General features: G+C 38.3%; 1 protein-coding gene and 1 pseudogene across 2 annotated transcripts in view; both read left to right on the top strand.

Moving 5' to 3' along the window:
• LOC131334380 (CHD3-type chromatin-remodeling factor PICKLE-like) overlaps nt 1-20,412 on the top strand; it is a 50,831-nt gene extending 30,419 nt beyond the window's left edge. For both annotated transcript variants that reach the window (XM_058369357.1, XM_058369358.1), the window contains 13 exons: nt 3,456-3,565; nt 3,649-3,730; nt 5,660-5,860; nt 6,340-6,490; nt 6,582-6,687; nt 7,933-8,007; nt 10,118-10,179; nt 10,325-10,401; nt 11,370-11,500; nt 13,827-14,193; nt 14,935-15,067; nt 19,500-19,573; nt 19,704-20,412. In XM_058369357.1, the coding sequence (XP_058225340.1) occupies nt 3,456-3,565; nt 3,649-3,730; nt 5,660-5,860; nt 6,340-6,490; nt 6,582-6,687; nt 7,933-8,007; nt 10,118-10,179; nt 10,325-10,401; nt 11,370-11,500; nt 13,827-14,193; nt 14,935-15,067; nt 19,500-19,573; nt 19,704-20,225 (2,091 nt within the window). In that variant the 3' untranslated portion in view covers nt 20,226-20,412. The remainder of the gene's footprint in view (nt 1-3,455; nt 3,566-3,648; nt 3,731-5,659; nt 5,861-6,339; nt 6,491-6,581; nt 6,688-7,932; nt 8,008-10,117; nt 10,180-10,324; nt 10,402-11,369; nt 11,501-13,826; nt 14,194-14,934; nt 15,068-19,499; nt 19,574-19,703) is intronic.
• LOC131334958 (small nucleolar RNA snoR100) lies at nt 1,831-1,932 on the top strand (annotated as a pseudogene).
• Nucleotides 20,413-20,684: the final 272 nt, after the last annotated feature.

Genomic DNA, 20,684 nt, shown 5'->3' with positions numbered 1-20,684 from the left:
GCAAGCATCTCACACAAGTTAGGAAATCCACCACAATGATATAAAGAGTATGCAAAGTTCAAGACACTATCAACTCATAAAGCCATTCAACAGCATCACTACCCGGCGTGTGTGTGAATTAGCTAACATGGGCATACTCCCAATATCAAAGCAAATGATTGTACAAAACTCAATCAGAACCAAGCTTCAGCTCAAATTTCACCAAGTTTTGCACTCTACAAATGAAACACTCAGAAACTTGTGCAAATATGTATTCTCACTTGTGCGCGTGGAGGAAGTAATGTAAACAAGACAAAGTATTTGCACACAAGACCCTTGAAAGACGGTACAACAATGATGACTCATAGTCTCATGAATAGAATGCCAAACACCGGGAAATATGGGAACACCATATCACAACATCCTTCCATCAAAGACACCAGTCAAGACATTCCATAACTAGGATCAATTAGGACTTTATCTTTGGTTGTATGGTTAGGTAAGGATGAAGTGTACAAGGCTAGGGTGGAAACATTATGAGTCCGAGAATAGGCTAGCAATCACAGAAGTCAAGACTTGGGCTTATTTTTCAATGTCCTTTTCTTCTCTTCATTCTTTTTGCCAATCCTTCCGATTCTTCCCCCCAAATTCAATAACACTATGCCTCAATTCATTTCATATTCAATTTCCTCTACTTCACACACTTTGAGCAAAAAACATTTGAATCCCTTTTTTCATTTTCATTTTGATCTCTCTTTTTTTCTTTCATTAGGGAACAATAACATGAAGTACAAATGCTCAATCAAACCTCCCTTTCTCTAAGCAAATCCTAGCCTGTATTCTAAAGACATATGGCCATGGAGTTTAACAAAGAATGGTATATCATTTTCAAGGCTCAAAATGGCGAACTAGGGAGAAGTGTGTAAAGCAAAGAAACGAACAAGCTCAAATGATAAGGATGGCCTAAAATCCTTTCCTAGACATGGCATAACCCTTCAAGTGTGCAGAAGCTCAAGATAAGACGTGCCGTGTGGCCTAAAATGATGCATTCCCGGCATTCAACCAAACAACAAACGAATAATGAGACTTAGCAACAACCAATGTGGGCTTCCGAGAAAGTCATGCAAGAGTAAATATAATTCTACCCTCCAAGAAAGAATGGCTTTATAGCTCACCAATGTTTAAAGTCTCCACAATTATCCTTCAAGATTTTTGAGTCAACCGCCTACTCCTTAATCAAGATCATGGACATGCTAGCTAGAATGAAGTGCAAAGTACTGAGTATAGATGCCATGAACTACTTTAGCAAGAGCTAGCATAATGAACTTTGATCCTAACAACATATCAAAGAAGTGCATATAACAACTCATATGTTCAAATGCTCACTAAATCCATGCAAACGTGCCAAGTTTCAATGAAAATAGCTCAAGTCCAACTATTTTTTCATTTTTAAGGTTTCAAATTTTTTTGTGTTTTTGAAGTTTTCAATTTTTCTCATTTTTGTACTAGGAAACACGAAAACAACTACTAAACACCCAACATGAAATCCCTCCCCCCAACTTAAATTGGACAATGTCCTCATTGGACCACAAAAAGTAGAGATATGACAAACTAAAGTAAAGAGAGAAAGAGGGATAGCACCTCAGGGGATTGACTAACCACAAGCATATGCTAATAGGAGCCCACCGCTCCATGGTAGTAGAAACAAGAACCTGCAAGGGTTAGTATCCAACAACAAACAAAATGCAAAATAGAAAATGTATAATGATCCCTACGAAAATGAAAACTAAAAGATTGACAGGGATACATATGGTGATTTTGATATGCTCAGACAAAAGATTGGTAGAGGTTTAGTGAAGGTTTGATGTGTACAGAAATTGAATTGGGTCTCTAGGCTTGCCCTCTCTGATGCCATTTGGCTTTGATTTGGGGGCATGGTTTCGCAGCAAAATAGGTATAGGGGGGCCATTGTTTCAATGGTATTTTGAGAGCAACCACTTTGTGCATATTGCCAAAGATTAGGTCTGTTTTTAATCTTCCCCCGCCCATACCCCCAATGATTGGGGACTACATGGATTCTGTTGTTGTTGTTGTTGTGATGGAGGCTATGGTGGTTTAGTGAGAGAGGGTGAGGGTCGAAAATGACTGGTACTAAGAAAAACTGTGGTCCCCCCATTGTTTTTAAGTCTGCTGAAATTGCTCTCTGTATCCGTCCATATAAGTAATGGATGTGTCCGTAAGGATTAACTGGACACATGGCCTGAGAATTTTCTCTGAGAGCTGAATGTTGATATGTCCATACGGATTTCCCATTGGACGGATGGATGAATGGCCCAAGAAAATTTGCGGGGAGCTGGATGGTGATGTGTCCAGACACATTTTGGCATGCAGCCAGATGGATTTGAAACACACAACCATTAAACTCAAGGTCTAAAACACTCATTAAACCCCAAGAACAACTTAAAACCTTTCCAAATACCTTTGAACCCCTAGCGAAATGCAACCTATAATCCGGTTTCACAAGTCTAACTAAGTGAGACTACACTCAATTCCAAGAACATACTAATAAAAGCTAAAAATCACACACCAAGAAGTATAAAAATAAAAAACTGGTCTTTTAAAGTCAGATTCCAAAACATCACATTGATATGTGATACGGAGTAGCATCTGCTATTTCATTTAATGATGTGCAAAACTTGGGTTTCCTTCCAAGAAGAGCTAAGTTTTATGTCTTCAGGTAGACGCAATGAACACTCGTAACTAAATGAATGAGTGTTGAAGTTTAACACACAAGACATTAACCCACCTCAGCTATCCTGAATGGTGTTGTTTTTTGGTTAAAATCTATAATATGTTCATTGCACAATATTTAAACTACATATTAGACTACGTGATTTATGTTCCAAATCATGCAAAACATTAGAGATTCACCACATGGATTGTGTTCACTGTTTTCAAAAAGTGTACCTAAGGTATCCACCAAATATAGGATTTCCAATATTATGACTGTGCCTTTTTAAAGTAAGACACTTTAAAAAAGTGTCCACACACTTCAAATAAAGTCCTGGGAGTGTCGATGCCCGATAGGAGTGTCTGAAAGGACACATTAACAGAATGACATAGCTATATAGGTGTGTTTGTGCTTCTTAGATGATTAGCAATGAGGAAAGGAAACCAAATTATTATACTAAGAAAGTAAATCCATTTTATGCTGCAATGCAACTGTAAATTGTTTACGATGTTAAGAATTGCTTATAGACTTCACCATGTTTTTTTGATACTTTGAGGATCGCATTAATTGGGTTTATTGAGTGGCATCTGTAACATACGGTTTGTACTTGTAAGTTGTGGAAGATTAGATATCTTTTATTGTATTTTATGTTGTGCATCGTGACAGAAAACAGTGTGGAATCCCCGATTGTTTTCCTTTCCTTGGAAAGTTTGATGAATGATGAGATTGTTTTAATAAAATTTAGGAAGAGTTAGATGGCATCATAAGGTATGGCTCAAAGGAGCTATTTGCCGACGAGAATGACGAAGCGGGGAAATCCCGGCAAATTCACTATGATGACACTGCAATTGACAGGTAAGGCCTACTTTCTATTCAATTGACGATGGTCGTGATATTCAAAGTACCTTTTTCTTCCATTAATGGTTCTCCTTTGTTAGGTTACTAAACCGTGAACAGGTTGGAGATGAAGAGGCTACCATAGATGATGAAGAAGAAGATGGTTTTTTGAAGGCTTTCAAGGTCTGCATTCTTTGGTAGTACATTTTTATATACCTTTCCAGCAACAGACACTGCATTTGCACTGCATACTCACATGCAATGGGTCCCATATCTCCGTGGGACCCTATGCGTTGAGCATGCATCAAGTACCTAGTGGTTTCTATTTGAGTGACAATATTGATTTTTCTTCTCTAGTCCTTTGTACTATTTTGACCTAGTTATTAGCATCAAGTACCTAGTGATGTTACTTCCCTTCATTCCACATGGTTAGTAGAGATTGCATAGTATGTTTGTACTTTCTTTTATAAAATCTTAAACAAGAAAACAATCTAGTAGGGGTGTCCCCCATACAAATACTGCTCAAAGGAAGCCACATGGCTACCTAATGCTAACACCATTACACAGGAAGCACAACCAAAATAAAACAAAAACAGCAACACATCAAAACGTCTAGTATAAAACTAGACTAGGAGTATAATTCTCTCAGCCAACCCATTTAGTACATAGGGGTCTGTTCAATTGAGACGGCTTCACCCTCATTTTGGATCCCTGATATACTTACCATTTCTATCGGTGATGTGCTCTATTGCAGTTGCCTTTATTCTGAGTCTCTTTGATTCTTTCCATCTGTAATCTATATAATGTGGCAACCAAGAATTTTAGCATAGCCAAATTCTTGAACCCATCCCCCTTCACATGCTGTATAAACCATTCCAAAATATCATTCAGACTTTAAGGAACCCCTGGACTGCTATTTCTCTCTGAAATTCATTCCATACTGCCCTAGAGTGCAGGCACTCAAAGAACAAGTGCTGATGAGATTCTTTAGCATTTCTACATGGAAGGCAATCTTCTTCCACTCTCATTCCCTTGCTTGCAATTTGCAAATCTGTCTCGTGTATCTTTCCAGCTTTGCCAGACAAAGGGTAAAGGCCCATCTTGGAATACTTTTACCAAACCAGACCAACTTTGTCAATTCGTGACGGGGGAGCCTGTATCTTGTTGCTTCCCAAGCGAAGAGAACACAAGTTTTAATCACATCACATGCCCATGTGGTTTTACTGAATAATAATAAACACCATGAGACACAGAGAACCTCGCTATTTCTACATAACTACGAGCTATTATAGGTATATAACGGAGTTCTTTATGCCCACATGTTATTATAATACGTGATGGTTGTACTATGTATACACTATTATGTGGTATCCAGGCTCTGGCTGTGTTTAATTTGTATTGATATATTTGTGCCACCCTAGCCCCCAGTTAATTGTCGATCCCTTCCAAATGGAGCAAGAGACATCAAGACACATAAATGACCAGTAAAAGAGTCAAGGGTGAGGTGACACGATAGGTAGTTTAGGAAATATGTGCATTCATGAAGGATTTTTTTTCGAAGTTTGGGCATTAGGAACATTTAAGGGCTTACACCCTTTTTATGTGGTCATAGAGAAAAACAAAAGCTTGTGTATTTTGTTGTCATTCTTGAAGTTGATAACTGCCAGACGTCAAAATATCAATTACTTCTGCTACTGGGAAGCTATGTGAGGTATTGTGTGGAAGTTTAAAATAGTGTACATGTAAGTTAACTTGTATGGGGTGATTGTTATATTGTTTTTGTTATAGCTCTTCCCACATTGGTTGATTATCACTTCCAAAACTAGTATATGATCCTAGGTGGCCTCTCCACTTATTGCCAATGGGTTTTGAGTTGGTTGCTTTAGCCTTTAATAGATTTTATTTGGTGTTGTAAGGTGTTTCCGTTGACCAGGACTATATTTTGGATTTAAACCGCATTGACTACAAGAAGTTGAATGTTGGACTCATTTCTTCTGCTCTTTTGTTCGACTAGTCTTCTTATGCTATTCTTTCTTTCTTTTTCTTTTTTAAATTGATGTTCTTTTTGTTGGCCCTTGGTTTATGGAAACTGAAGTTTCGTATATGGTTTAGGTAGCAAATTTCGAGTACATTGATGAAGTGCAAGCAGCAGCGGAGGAGGAGGAAGCACAAAAAGCCTCAACTGAAAATAAAACTGCTGTCAACAACTCAGAAAGGGCTTCTTACTGGGAAGAGTTGTTAAGAAATAGATACGAAGTCCACAAGACTGAAGAGTTCAATGCTATGGGCAAGGGGAAGAGAAGCCGTAAGCAGGTAGTTATCCAACTTATATTGTAGTAGGGTGTACATTACTTCTGCATTGAGTTGTACTTGCTATTACGTTTTACTGGAATATTCTTTGTTTCTCAGGGCACCTTTCATTAAAAATAGCTCTTTTCAGAATGATAATTAATCCACATCGTGTTCCTCTGAATTTGCGAAGATATAGCCTTCTCGTACTTGTTTCATTCTTTCTTATAGCTCGTCACTCATGTTTTGTCAATTGAAGTGCCATTAATTTGAGCCTTTAAAACCATGGAGTGTGCTAGAATGAATTTTTATCCGTATTGGAAGTGGAATTAGTTTTTGAAAGGTTCTTGAATAAATATTTGTTTGTAACTTATGCTCTACTAGTTTTAAGTAATCGATATGTGGAGACTGAGAGTGCATTGAATCAGTAGGAGCATCTATGCCTGTTTCACTATGAACAGGTGGATTGCTGAAGTATATTTCTTCTTGTAAAACTCGTTCAGATGGTGTCTGTTGAAGAGGAGGACCTTGCTGGGATGGAAGATTTATCTTCAGATGACGAAGATGAAAACTATGATGCTGAACTTAGAGACGATGAAACAGCTCAAACTGGAGCTCCAGCTGGGAGGAAGCCTTTGAAAAAGAAATCTTGTGGTATAGTGCTGCACACATGTTACGACCTTGACAAGGTAATGATAAGTTTATAGTCATATTCTAATGAAGCACCTTCCCCAATCTTTTACAGTGGATATCAGTGAACCACTTCCCTTGATGGAAGGTGAAGGGAGATCGTTAAGAGTACTGGGATTTAATCAAAATCAAAGGGCTGCATTTGTTCAGATTTTGATGAGGTTGTATTTTCCTTTCCTATTTAAATGCAGAAACCTTCAGTGTCTTTTGTTAGTGTATATAGGCCTAGTTCCCCTCACACAAAGTTTGACACAAGTTTTTTGTGGGACCTATTTTGGAGTCCCATGCAAACAATCGGAGCTATTCAATTTGTTTAAAACGTATTTTTAAGGGTTTCCGTAAAAAATCAACTCATTCGGATATCGGTAAGTGCTTAATCAGTTCATTCGGTTAGTTTCTGTCAAATTTTGGTAAAATTGAACGAACTAATCAAGCCCTTACTGATATCGGAATGAGTTGATTTTTTATAGGAACTCTTAAAAAAACCTATTTTAAACGAATTGACCGGCTCCAATCATTTGCATGGAACTCTGATTAGTTTTGTGTCAACTTTTGTGTGAGGGGAACCGGCCCCGCTATATATATATACCGGGGACACCCAAAAAAACACCTCATAGTTCCCGATCAAATTTTGATGATCCGAGCCGCTCAATGTGATCAGAACGTGATTATAAGGGTACCCGCGAGAAATTAGCAAAAAAAAGACCGGAAAGGGCTTGATCCGAACAGTTTCAAACAATTTTTTATTGATCGGTTCAAATAAAAACTGCTCAAATCAAGCCTTTCCCGGTCTTTTTTTTTTTGCTAATTTTTCGCGGGCACCCTTAAAATCACATTCTGCACACATTGAACGGTTCGGATCATAAAAATTTGATCGGGAACTATGAGATTGAGATTTGGGGTGTTTTTTTAGGTGTTTTTTTGGGTGTCCCTTGAACCGTCCTGATATATATCTATATATATATATATATATATATAGACACACACACACTTAGGATCCAATGAGGGATCCCGCACGGCCTTACTGTGCGGGACTCTCCTTTCCTGAGCGAATTGCGACGATCCGAGCCGCTCAAAGTGATTAGAACGTGATTTTAAGGGTACCCGCGTAAAATCAGCAAAAAAAATGATCGGTTCAGTAAAAAACTGCTCGGATCAAGCCTTCCCGATCATTTTTTTTGTTGATTTCGCGCGGGTATCTTTAAAATCACGTTCTGAACATATTGAGCGGCTTAGATCGTCGCAATTCGCTCGGGAAAGGGGAGTCCTGCACAGTAGCACCATGCGGGATCCCTCATTAGATCCGGACTGTATGTGTGTGTGTGTATAATACATCATCTGAAATATGAGAGTTTCATTTTAACAGTTGCTGATCTTTATAAGTATTCCTCTAAAATGTTTGACAGATTTGGGGTTGGAGAGTGGGATTGGGCAGAGTTCACACAGCGCATGAAGCAAAAGACTTATGAAGAAATTAAGAAGTATGCAATGCTAATCTTCTTGTTTAGTCTTTCAGATGATTTCAATTATCCTTATTCTGACTGTTGCATTTTCTCCGTCATGTTGGAGTAGGTGCAAATGTCTTGTAGTTAATTCTGCACCCTATGGGTGAATTGATTGCTTGTTCTAAGGATTGTGCAAGACACTGCTGGTTATTTTCATATTTTCTTAAGTTAATCAAGTCAAATTATTTCTTCCATTTTTCAGGCGGCTTTTGCATGACTTTTTTGTGCATCTTCTACTTCTATGTATCTGCAACATCAAATATGTCAACTTTTCTAGTGACTTTTGCATGCCCAACGAACGCTTACAAGGGAGTTCATATTAGCTTGATATACATTGTTGGCCCAGTTCCTAAAAGCTTAAGTACATTGTGCTACACTCTGAAACATCTAAACAATAGCTTTTTTTTGTGTTCTGTTTCAATGTTGTCTCTCCTCTTTAGATTAAGTAACTGGTTGCAAGACCAAATCTTCATTATGCAGTCATTACACAGTTATCCTTTATGTCATCACCTCAAAATGACATCAGATCCACGAGTCGGGATGTACTTTCGTCATTTTTCTTCCCCAACCATGTGGCTTGCTGTATTAATCATTTAATCCTCTTTTCTAGTTAAATAAGAGAGTAAAGGCATTACACAATCATTTTGCATAGAAGATGATTCTGTGCATAGTGTCGCATTTGAACATATTTGATCAGTGAGTGTCCCAACTCTACATGAAGGACTGCCCATCAAAAAAAACTATACATGAAGGACATGTTTTCTACACCCTATCTGAGATGTGGAGTGTTTGACATTGGTGCTTCCGTGTTTCACAAATTCAAAAGAATAAATGGAAGAAACATTCGACCACTCGCTACACCTAAAACTAGTTGTGAAGCTAGGGGTTGATTTGGATACTAGAGTTCAATAAAAAGTCATGATGTGGATGCTAGAGCATAGTTGGCAAACCAAGTTTCATATTGTAATGCTTCCTATCTTTTTTTGCTTTTTTATTTTCTTGATTATAAGTATATTCAAAATTTCAGTAAGCATTAGAGTATACTTTCAGAAACCAGTACTAAGTAAAGTCAGATGTACATTCGTCAGAACAGTACATTTCAATGTACAACTTTGATGCCAATGTGGCAAATTTGTCTAAGGCGTGTGCCAAATTTACCATCAGTTCTTCCTGATTCAGTTTTTCACTTCCCCGCTATGAAATCATCATTGTACTTATCGTTTGAGAAACTAAGAACAATGACATGCTAAGATGAGAGCCTCTCCACTCATTGCATTTTATGTCTGATGCTTCAAGATGCACTAATGTTTGAACATAATTTAGATGTTTTTGCATTTAAATGTTAAAAAATGTCTTTCTGGAATCTAGATAATTGAATCATATATATATATATATATATATATATATTTCAAACAATTTGATATGTGACATGAGCAGTTTGATTTTTATTGATTTTCCCTGTTTGATGGTTTTTTTCCTCTAGTTATTGGCTTTAAAAAATAAAGTCCCCTGGTTTGATCTCTTGAAATTTTACTCATATTTGTTGGTGCTACAAACAACAAATTGCCAGTCTACCTATCCTTGAGAAAGGCTCATTGTGAATGATAGGCAGTCCTCAGAACTTCCTTAAAACTTATTTAAAAAAATGGGTGGCCCTAGGCAAGTTGAAACTTGAAACTCAAGGAAACTGGTGCTTGATCCTTGATGATATGAATCCAAACTGGAAAAGCTGTTTCGCACAACAGGTGCAACATGTTTTATGTTTGCCTATGTGCACCATGTATTGTACATCAATTAGTAGAACATGTATGACTGTTTTTCAGGTATGTGTTACTGTTACTGGGATGCAAGACAATATTGGTATAGTTTTCCCAACTATAGTAAGTCACGATGTGACAAATAAAGGTAAAGATGAGTTTCAAAGAAGTTATGAAAGTTGGATAGTGAATGGCACGAATGCATAATCATTCATTATGTTGAAGTTCAGTTGAATAGTAATAATTAAAATCTCTGGAGGTTTTTTTTTTTTTCATTTTTATATTTTAGCCATATGGGGTACTTTTTAATGGTGAATCTTGATCTCCAGTTATGGGAGACTTTTTGTAGCTCACATCGCGGAAGATGTTAATGACTCACCAACCTTTTCAGGTGATTATTTGTTCTCGGTTTTTTACTTCTCTTCTTTCTTCAGCTGTTTTTGTCTTTAATTTTCTCTGTATATTTTTTTCAATCTGGGGAGTGGGTGGTGGTTCCACTATTGAGATTTTTGTTCAACGTGTGTTTTTGGCTGCAGATGGCGTACCTAAAGAAGGATTAAGAATAGAAGATGTGCTTGTTAGGATTGCAGTTTTAAATCTGATACAGGACAAGGTAAGTTCTGTGTGCTTGATGAAAGAGTTTTACTTGACTAGCTATTTTATGCTGTTAAGAATATGGTAGAGATTACGAGTAATGACTCTCCGTCATCTCATGTACTTGTTGCTTTGTTTGTGCTGTCTGATCGATATTGTTAATATGGCTGAGATTAAGTGGAATCACTGTCATCTCTATGTCAAAATAAGATTGCTATTGTAAATTATCGAAATGATGCCTGTCTGGGGAGTTTAGATCCCGTGAGCATTTTATTCTTGCGAAAATCATTGCTGAATGACTGCTGGTTCTGTCTGAACCAAACCTATATGCCACTGCAAGCCAGGTTTTAACTGTTTCTTATTCTGGGCCAATCAGTTATGCCAAAGTATGTGGTCTAACCTTTAAGTTGTGAGAAAGACCACCATCACTTACTATGTCGGCAGGAATATCCTTAAAAGAAATTATTTTGGTAGTTTAACTTAACCAGATTAAAAATTGACATGTATTATATTTTTATATTACCCTTCACTCTTTCGATGTGGTAGTTAGGAGGAGTGATATGGTTACGGTAGATAGTAGCACTAATGGGGAAGATTAGACCGAAATTGACTTTAAAAGTGGTAGTTCGAACTTAGAAAGGATCTAGGTGTTGTGGATATCACAGAATACAATGCTCTTGACAAAGTTCAGTGGAGAAAATGGATTCATGTAACCGACCCCAATTATTTGGGACTTAGGGCTCGGTTTGGTTTAGTGAATAGTGAGTACTTAGTCCGTTGATTTTGCTTAAATTTAGCCCTTTATTTGGCATTGTGTTGCTTATTTCTCACTCTGGCTCATCTGTGGATTTGATAGCTGTGAGGATAACATACATAGGACAAGAATTTGGACATTTTGTATTGTTGTGCTTCATGTTTCCTCATTCACAATTTTGATATCCTTCGTGGTAATCTTTAAAAAGTAAATAAACTTTTTCATGATTATAGGTGAAGATATCGTCAGAAAATCCAGGTACTCCTCTTTTTGCAGATGAAATTGTATCTCGCTTCCCAGGATTGAAGAGTGGAAGGGTTTGGAAAGAGCAGCATGATCTCGTACTGCTACGAGCGGTATTGAGGTATGTGTTTCTTGCTCTCTACAAAGAAATAATAATCCCTAGAAAGGAGGATGCACCCTTCTCGAGGGGAAACAATGATAAGCGATAACTGTTAAAAGTCATATTCAGAAGTTAATCTTGGATGGGGATCTCATGTGCCAGTGGCAATTAATTTATGCTATTTTGTTTGACTCTCAATCGTTTGAAATAATATTTTAAGGCAGCGGGAGTTATGAAGGCTGAAACACTTTGGAAGTAAAGCTATTCTCTCCGCCCCACTTTGTTTGTCCATTTTGGGAGACCAACCATTTAAAGAGCCATACATTTAATGCGCTCTAATTAAATCCATGCTTCTTATAACTTCTTCTGTCCCTTGTTGTTTGTCCATCTTTACATTTTGGGACGTCTCAATATGTTTGTCCACTTATTGGAAAGGCGAAACATAAAACTTGTAACAATTGCTTCATTGATATGTTTCACAAATATTTATCTTTATAATTCGCTGTATCAGAGTAGCAAGAAATCATTTCCCATGTTATTGTCTGGTCGAAATATATGGGAAGGCAGTGTCTTAGTTGCAGGAACCTCCTATGTGGGTTGCCAATCCACCTTGGTACCTCACTCCCGCACTCCCAAGTCAGACTTTCCTAGGAACCTTGCTCCCATTGAGAAAGGAACCCGCTCCCAACTAGGATAGAACCTCTTAGGCATATAATCCCAAAAGAAACAAAAACAAAAGATACCAAGCAAGGGAAAAGACAAAGTAGTGGTAAGATATTAGAAAAATATTAACTTAAATTTGCTCAATTACTTAATATAACTATAATATTACTTAGTCACTAAGACAATCTTGGCAATTGACATGAATGACGCCTATTAAAATTTACTTGCATTACATATTTTCATGTATTATTCCCAAACGCTCCCCGTCTCGAAAGAGGAGCTCCTATAATCCTCCGCCACCGATCCCGCTCCCGCCTCCGCTTTGTGCAACTAAGATATGGAGAACAACTGGAATCACGTATTAAAATTATAAATATTTTATGTTTTGCAATTTAAGTGGTAGAATATTAGTGTTTTTATATAAAACACATAAAAATATTTATAATTTTAATAATTTTTTCTAAGTTAGAAAGCCCAAACGAGAAGAGATTGATAATATAACATCATTCTTTTTGTATTCTAATCACTACCTCCGCAGTCGTTTTCTTCCAACATGCGACCGTTTTGTGTGTCTGACTCTCTACATACATCTGTTTGGCTTTCAAATTTAGAACAAGAATATAATAACCAGTATTTGGACAAGAGTCCGATATTTGTCGGGGAGTATCGAAGTATCTGTTAAGTGTAGATGTCCGGTGCCGTTTCTTTATCACACCTTTTTATAACTGTCCATGCTTATAAAAGATAAGGTACTTGAGAGGAATATTAATTTACCTTAAAGTTTAACCCTATAGAATTGCGGGTGGACAGGCAATAAAGTGCTGGCCATGCTTCTTAATTAAGTTCAAACTGCATGTTATCGCAGATGTCTTAAAAGGGTAAGTTATACATTGACTTCCAACTCTTCGGAGCTATGGACACTTATGATAACATTCAAGACCACTCCATTAAACTTTTATTTATTTATTGGTTTCTATTGATTTTCCTAATGATGAGCTACTTATAATGAGATTGCTGGTTTACTCAAGACTGGTTTCAAATAATGCCCATTACGTATCGGCCGTTATGTAACGGGATTTCCCGATGCTGTGATTTAAAACCCTGCAAGAGGGAGTGTGAGGGGGAGAGGAGTTTTTGTGCACCTATTTTTCTCTGATAATTGTTTTGCCTGCCCTTGTATATTGAATATATGAGGATTCTGTTGTTGGTTGAAGCTTTGCGAACTTGAGTCTTTTTTACTTTTTCTTTTTATCACCCTGGAGTCTTCGACTTGAGAAGAAGTATGTAGTATTATGTTTACGTTTATTTGTATGAACATATGGATGTATTTATGCATTCACTTTTACATACATATTAATCTCCAGACGGCATATGGTGCATTTTCTTTTGAAGGGACAACCCCCTAATGATCTATGTGAATGTGAGCCAGTCCACTTCTGCACACGTGACATTCCTGTTGGTGCTTGAAGTACTAATCAGTTGGCTGAGATATTAGACATGCAAAATTTATTGGAACTATTGTATGAGAAGTCTTTTTAACATTGGCATTGGTTTGGTAGGACTTATCCACAGTTAGTTGTAAGAAATATGATTCGTCTAAAGAACTCAAATTTTGCAGAAACTTTTCAGTTACATTGTTTTAGATTAATCAGTTAAAATATAATGTATTTGGTTGGATGTGAAGGCATGGCTATGGAAGATGGCAAGCTATGCTTGACGACAAGGAACTGAGGGTTCCGGAAATCATTTGTCAGGAGCTGAATCTTCCCATTATAACCCTCCCTGTCCCAGGAGCATCTCAAGTACAAGATGGTGCATATACAGCTATTAGTGGAACACCTGTGAATCAGACTAATGGAACTGCTAATGGGAATGGTTTAGCAGCTGATGCTGCACAAGGACCACTTGATACAAATCGGGCCATAACATCTCAAGGTTCGTCCATGATGTATAATTTCAGAGACATACAGAGAAGACAGGTTGAGTTTATAAAGAAAAGGGTTCTTCTGTTAGAGAAATCAATAAATACAGAGTACGGAAACGAAGTATTGGTAAGTTCTGTCAGAACATATATTACCTACTTATTGTGTTTGTTTGTGGATGATTTGTCGATATGAGTTGGCAGTTGGCACCCGCTAGTTGAACTCTGCAAAATATTTCATCAAAAACGAATAAAAGAAAGCTGTAGGAATATGTTACCTTTTGTTTAGGTTGTCTTCATTTGTTTTTCCTATTCCTTGGAAGCCAAATGCATGTCATCCTTTTTCTATTTTCTGTAAATTTTCTAATTAAATACAGTAAAAGCCAACATATATGTAGAGTATTTTCCTTTGCAGCAGTTGATAGAAAATAAATAAAAATGCAGTACTTTTATATGATGGGGCGTATGCTAGTTTGATTACCAGTTAACTTTGATTGAAACGAAAACCCTTGTTTGCCTCTATTATTGATGTTGTTTGTGTTTATGTTTGTTGTTTGTTTTTATTTTGGTAACAAATCTTCTTGTATTATTCGGTTTTCATTTATGTTGTAGTCTATCCTAATGTACTCCATTAGTTAATAACAAGCTCAGTAAGTTCGAGCATATAATTCTGGGAAACCAATTTCCAAATACATTTGTATTGATTGGATGAGGCCTGAACTCTATGCATGTCCAGCTGGAGACTATTAGTGTCCATTGTCCTGTTTGGAAGAGTTTTCCCGTGAAGTAGACTGCATAATTGCATCTTTAAACTTCAATTAACACTTCACATAGATGAATTAACTTTATTTATTTTCTGTTGTTCTCACAGGGCGAGCAGCAAACAAATGAGACTCCTAGTTATGAGCCGGAGACTGAAGCCAAGGTCATAGATATTTCAAGTCCATGCTCCATGGAAGTTGATGCCCAAACCATGAGTACTTTACCGCAAATAGAAGTGATCAGTAAGTTTTACTGTTTCATCTAGTATACTCATGTGATTGTGTGAATACCTTAAAAGAGTAATTGACATCTCCCAGAAGGCCAGAAGAGATAAATAAGAGACCTAATTATGTCATTGGCAAAAGCCCATTAGTATTTGAATGATTTGTACCTGTAGGAGTACGTAAGCTATTATGTTATTGGCAAAAACCCATTAGTACTTGAATGATTTACGCCTCTAGGAGTACATAAAGTACTCCCAAAAAGAAGTAAAAGCGTTCTAATACAGTGCTAGTAGTACGTCTTTGGTTTGTAGCTAGACTTGCGTGTATTGCTTGACGAGAACTCTTCTAGTAGTAGTACTGAAGGCTCAACAAGTCTTCTATCAAGCTTGGAGTCTTGGACAACAGTGGTGCACATTTCTTATTACTTCCATATTTGGTATGGGTTAGACAATGCTATTTCTGTCTTTGACTTCATTAGTATGGATAAGAAGGTCCAGGATGGCCGGAGTTGGGTGGTGTTCTTGGTAGATAGTAGGCGCTAAGACTACCCGAGACTACCATTGGTGGAGAGGAAGAGAGTTGAGGCAGTATTAGAGTAGAGAGAGAGTGGCAGTGTGGGAAATGAGGACTTCCTACATAGAGGAGCGTGTCATAGGCCAGCTCTGTTGGTGGTGGGAATTCGTTAGAATTGGATGCGTCCAAGAGATTACACAATCAACACACAGTACATAATTGCAACTAAATACTCTATTGGTCTCACTTACACAGTTACTGCTCTCTCTCTCTCTCTCTCTCTCACACACACACACACACACACACTGAATTCCCACGAATTACTCAGCACACATACATATAAACTATTCTAATCAATCACAACCACGTACACACAACTCCAATATCAAACCTCCCAATCCCCTAAAACCTACCAGAAGAGCTGGCCTCGACCCCTCATCTTTATGACCAACTCTTTATGTGTTTCCAACCTAATTGCCCAATCCTCTCCTCGATCAAGCTTACGACCAACAAGCTCATCCTAAGCAGTGCTAAGTAGGTGTGATACACCTTATGAGGTGTCACATCTCTCATTTAAAAAAGACTTCCTTTTATCATAAACTGATCAGAGGAGGGCCACCTGTAACGGTGAACCAAGCAGTTCTTAAGATGGCTTCAACTCTAGCTTCTAATCCTGTAGTCCATGATGATCCTGCCCTCAAATTGAGTGCTGGCTTGATTAGTTTACTCTAATTTCTCCTGGCTTTAGATGATTAAGTATCATCTGCAGGTCATATTAAAGGTCTTGAAAAATATATGACCTAGTCTGGAACATGAATGAGGTGTCTTAAAGAGCTATTGTTGCATATTCTTTTATAAGATTGTGTTTGAGGTTGCATGGTGGAATATATTTTGTCAGGTTGTGTTTGAGTTTGGAATGTTGAGTACTTTTATGCTAGCTTCAAGCTTCCGGTGAATCTTAATTGGCTACGGGAAATTTAGAAAACTATTGAAAACAAATGTGGGGTCTTTTTTTTTTTTCCTCAATCGAAACTTGGAGAATTACCAAATAGGCTCCTTATCTTGTACTTCTAACATGGTAAAGGGATACTCTTATATAGATAACCTATGAAGCACCAACACTCCTAGAGGTCACCATATTCACGTAATGGATGGGGACACGTCTCGGACATGCCACATGGCGTATCCCTTAAATTAAATTAACCTCTGGAGGGGTACATGGCTGGGACGTGTTCAGGGACATGGCGGGGGTAGAAGTGTAATATTTTTATTTATTCGGGGGCAAAAATGTTATTAATCAAATGTTTGGATTTTAGTGTGATCAAAGTGTGTGTTTAAAGGGTCCATTATGCCTCTCCCTAGTCAGCAATTGCCTAGGTGAGTTGGTATGTGGAATTATTCTCTTGCCCTCCTTCAAAGAAACCTATATAAACAAATCCTAAATGATCGATAAAACCCCTATCGATCAAAGTAGTCTCTTTCAATCAAAGCAAAGCATGAAACATCAACATCAATTGAAACCCGCCATCCTTGAAGCCGAACCCCACCATCCTTGAAGCGGTCTCTCTCACTATCTCTCTCTCACTCTTGTGCTTTCTCACTCTCTCTCTCTGTATACATTTACATATATGTGTCTTGTGGGCACACGCCCCGTAAAATTTTATTTTTGTGTATAAAATCGGGTGCGCCCCTTTTTTTTTGGAAAAGCACGGCAAAACGTTACAATTTAGAGTCGCCATTCGGGTTTTAGCGGTGAAACACTCAAGGAACCGAACTTGAAACGTTTGCTACGTTTGATTTTGAAAAGGGGTAGACTGGTCCGTCGTCACCTTCGATGTCTGAGGTTCGGGAGCCAGGTTACGAGAGGGGAAGAGTTTTATGGCACCCCTCTCGGCCAATTCAAAGACTGGTCTCTACTCGGGCATTTTATAAAACATTTGCATTTTTTTCTCATTGATCATTTTTTTAGCTAGTTAGGGCAGGGAAGCAGTTAAAGGAGAGATTAAACTGTAACAAGTTGCATTTATGGCAAAATGTGATGGATGATTGATTGAATCAATGAATATAGATTGAGAACAAGCTCTTCTGTGAGGATTTAGATAAACTGGAACACACTGGTCAAGAATAAGGCACGCAGGCAGAAGTCTGTATGCACTGGCCACGCCACTGCATTCAGAAATTTCCTGCGTACTTCACTCTATAACTGGCGTGCGCCGGTAAATCTAAACTCACAACTCTTACTCTCAACCCTCTAGGTTCTGGAAATGACCAGTGCACACCCAGGACAAACCACGCAGTTTATATGACCGGACTCATACAGATACAGACGGCATAAATGAATAAGGAAACAAAATAGACAAGACGCCCCATAAACAGTGTGGGGGAAGTAAACAGAGGCCGGGGTTTAACTGTCATGCACGGGCCAGCCACTGGATCTTAGAATAACTGCCGTACGCCGGTCACAAGGGATTGTACGCCAGTTACATCATTGATCCAGTGCTTGGCTTTGTATCATCTGGGTTCTGGAACATGACCAGAAGGATCCTAGAGGCCTTCTAAAACAAAAATAATAAATAAACAGCTACACAGTTCTAGAATACAAAAAACAGTGGACTGGTTATTAGCATACTATAACGTGATAAAATGAAAAGAAAAGAGAAAACAAACAAACATTGATCCCCACGCCAGTACTGCACATACAGCCATAACTGGCGTACGGCTTGGTTCTACTTGCGTGCGCCATTTCTTAGCTATACATGGCTTTGAAGCCTTGCCAGCTTTAGGGCCAGGACTGGTATTGAGAACCAGCCTTGACCCTGCCAGCCCCCCTTAAGGGTCAGAACAGAAGGTTACGAAAGTTGGTATACCTTTGGTTTTGAGGTTGATGGAATGTTTTGAGCTTGAGCTTGAGGTTTGATGGATGGATGAAGAATGTGAGGGTGATGTGGTTTGTAGGAAGGTGTTCCTTGCTTACTCTTTAAAAATGGAGGAAAAGAGAAGAAGCAAAGAACAAAAGAGAGAGAAAGAGAACTTGGAGGCTCTTAATGGTGGTAACCCCTTTGCACATGAATGCAAGGGGGGGGGGGGGGGGGGGGGGGGGGGGGGGGGGGGGGTATTTATAGTCAAAAGTGATTGAAGAGGGGTTGTGATCAGTTGGGGTTAAGAGTTGGTTAGGTTAGTGAAGGAGCCTCCATGCATTAAATGCATGGGACTTGGGTTGAAAGGAGATGTAGGAGAGAAGGGGACAGCCCGGCCTTTTTGCAATCATCAGGATACTGTGCAATGTACTGGGTGGCCGCAAAAGTCTTGCGCACGTGGTTGAATAGTGACGATTTGACTGGCGTACGCCATCTTTGTACCAGCGTGCGCCAATGGTAACTGAGTCAACGGTCGATGACTGACACGTGACAGTTTACCAGCGCACGCCAGCACAGTACTGGCGTAAGCAAGTAGGGTTTTGATTAGGCCATTTGGTTCTGGCTTGAAGGGTTTTGAAAGAGGCTCGACCAAGGTTTGAATGAGGTTCGGGACACGCAAAGCTCAAACACACCACAATCTCGAGATGTTCTTGACCTTAATCATCATCGGGGAATCAAAGACCACAAGTAAACTAATCCGGATAGTCCAAAATAGGGTGTCTACATGTATGTACTGGTATATATTCGATGTATACATCTGTCAGTATGTGCATGAGTGTATATCTTACATACCTGTGTTTGTATGTACTGGTATAATAGCATTACATAACAGTGTGTATATTAATTATTACATATAAGAAAAGTGTATATAAACTGTTACTGCACATATTTATGGTATAGTTATATACGTAGTTATTTATTTATTTTTGCCATGCCTCCCGCCATATCCGTGTCGCCATTTTTTAGAATTCCAGTGTCCGTATCTGTATCTTAACTAAAGTTGTATTCTGTTAATGCAGCTGCAGAAGAAGTTTCAGCTTCTGCCTGTGATGATAATCCAGATCGTTTGAAAATGGCTCAGCTGTATAATGAGGTAGAAAATCTTTATGTTACACGTCAAAAATCGTATGATTTGTATGACATAGGGATATTACCTGATTTGGACTGTACCACCACATGTGCTCCATGTGAGATTATGTAAGCTCTTTACTCTGTGTGTGTAGATTTGCAAGGTACTCAAAGAAAATGCTGACGAATCAGTGGAGGTATATTTGGCAAAAAAACCAGCAGGTTTCCAGTTGAGGAAGAACCTCCTTCCGCTAGAAACCATTTACGAAGACATAAACAGGATTCTTTCTCCAGTTCAGCAGCATTCTTCTAGTGCAGAACATAACACACTGAATGCAGATATACAGACGGCAATACCAGCCAAATTGGTGGGACCTGGTGCTCCATCAACAGTGCAGTTAGTAGATGACTGCAAATCTGGTCCTGAGGCAACGACTGAGGGAAAGGTGCCAATATTGGAGCCAAGCTCGAAAAAAGAATCTAATAGAGCGGAACAAGATCTAAAAAAAGACAGGAGCAGTTCTCGTGATGTTCCTGCTGCGGATTCGTCCACTAGAACTGGTGGTGATGTGCGAATGGAAGAGAAGCAGCATTGTGAGGCTGATTGTAGTCGTAACGCCCCAGCTGAAGAAAACACCGAGAAATCGGATCCTGGAGTAGTTATTTTGGAGGATTAAAATCAACACAAATTGTTATTAGCCGAACTGCCTGAAGTTATTTTCTTACTCTTTTTTTTTTTTTTTTTTTAAGGACCACAGAGGAATAACATGTTTCAAGATAATTACATTCAGAGTTTGACAATCAAAGAAAACCTAAATGGGGTATTGTTTCATCATTGTTTTCTGAATCCTTTTAGAAAGTACAGTACAAAAAAAACAAATCCACTCACCTTCTGGATGAATGGGTCTGTACCAGACTATGAATATGGGTAGTTCATAATCCGATATTATTATTATTATTATTATTATTATTATTATTGCGTATATGAAAATGAGCATACAGGAACGCGTGTGGAGCTATCCTATAGGCCAAGAGTTCCTCTCGCACCAGAACCTTGGGTTGGTCTTTCTCCCCTGTATTCATAGGGTCTTTTCAGTGAAGATATTGGGTTTGTTGTAGTAACTTTTATGCCTTGG

Source organism: Rhododendron vialii, chromosome 7a (assembly GCF_030253575.1).
Source record: "Rhododendron vialii isolate Sample 1 chromosome 7a, ASM3025357v1".
Taxonomy (NCBI): Eukaryota; Viridiplantae; Streptophyta; class Magnoliopsida; order Ericales; family Ericaceae; genus Rhododendron; species Rhododendron vialii.
Note: the sequence above shows the minus strand (reverse complement) of the source record. Positions and strands in the feature narration are given on the sequence as shown.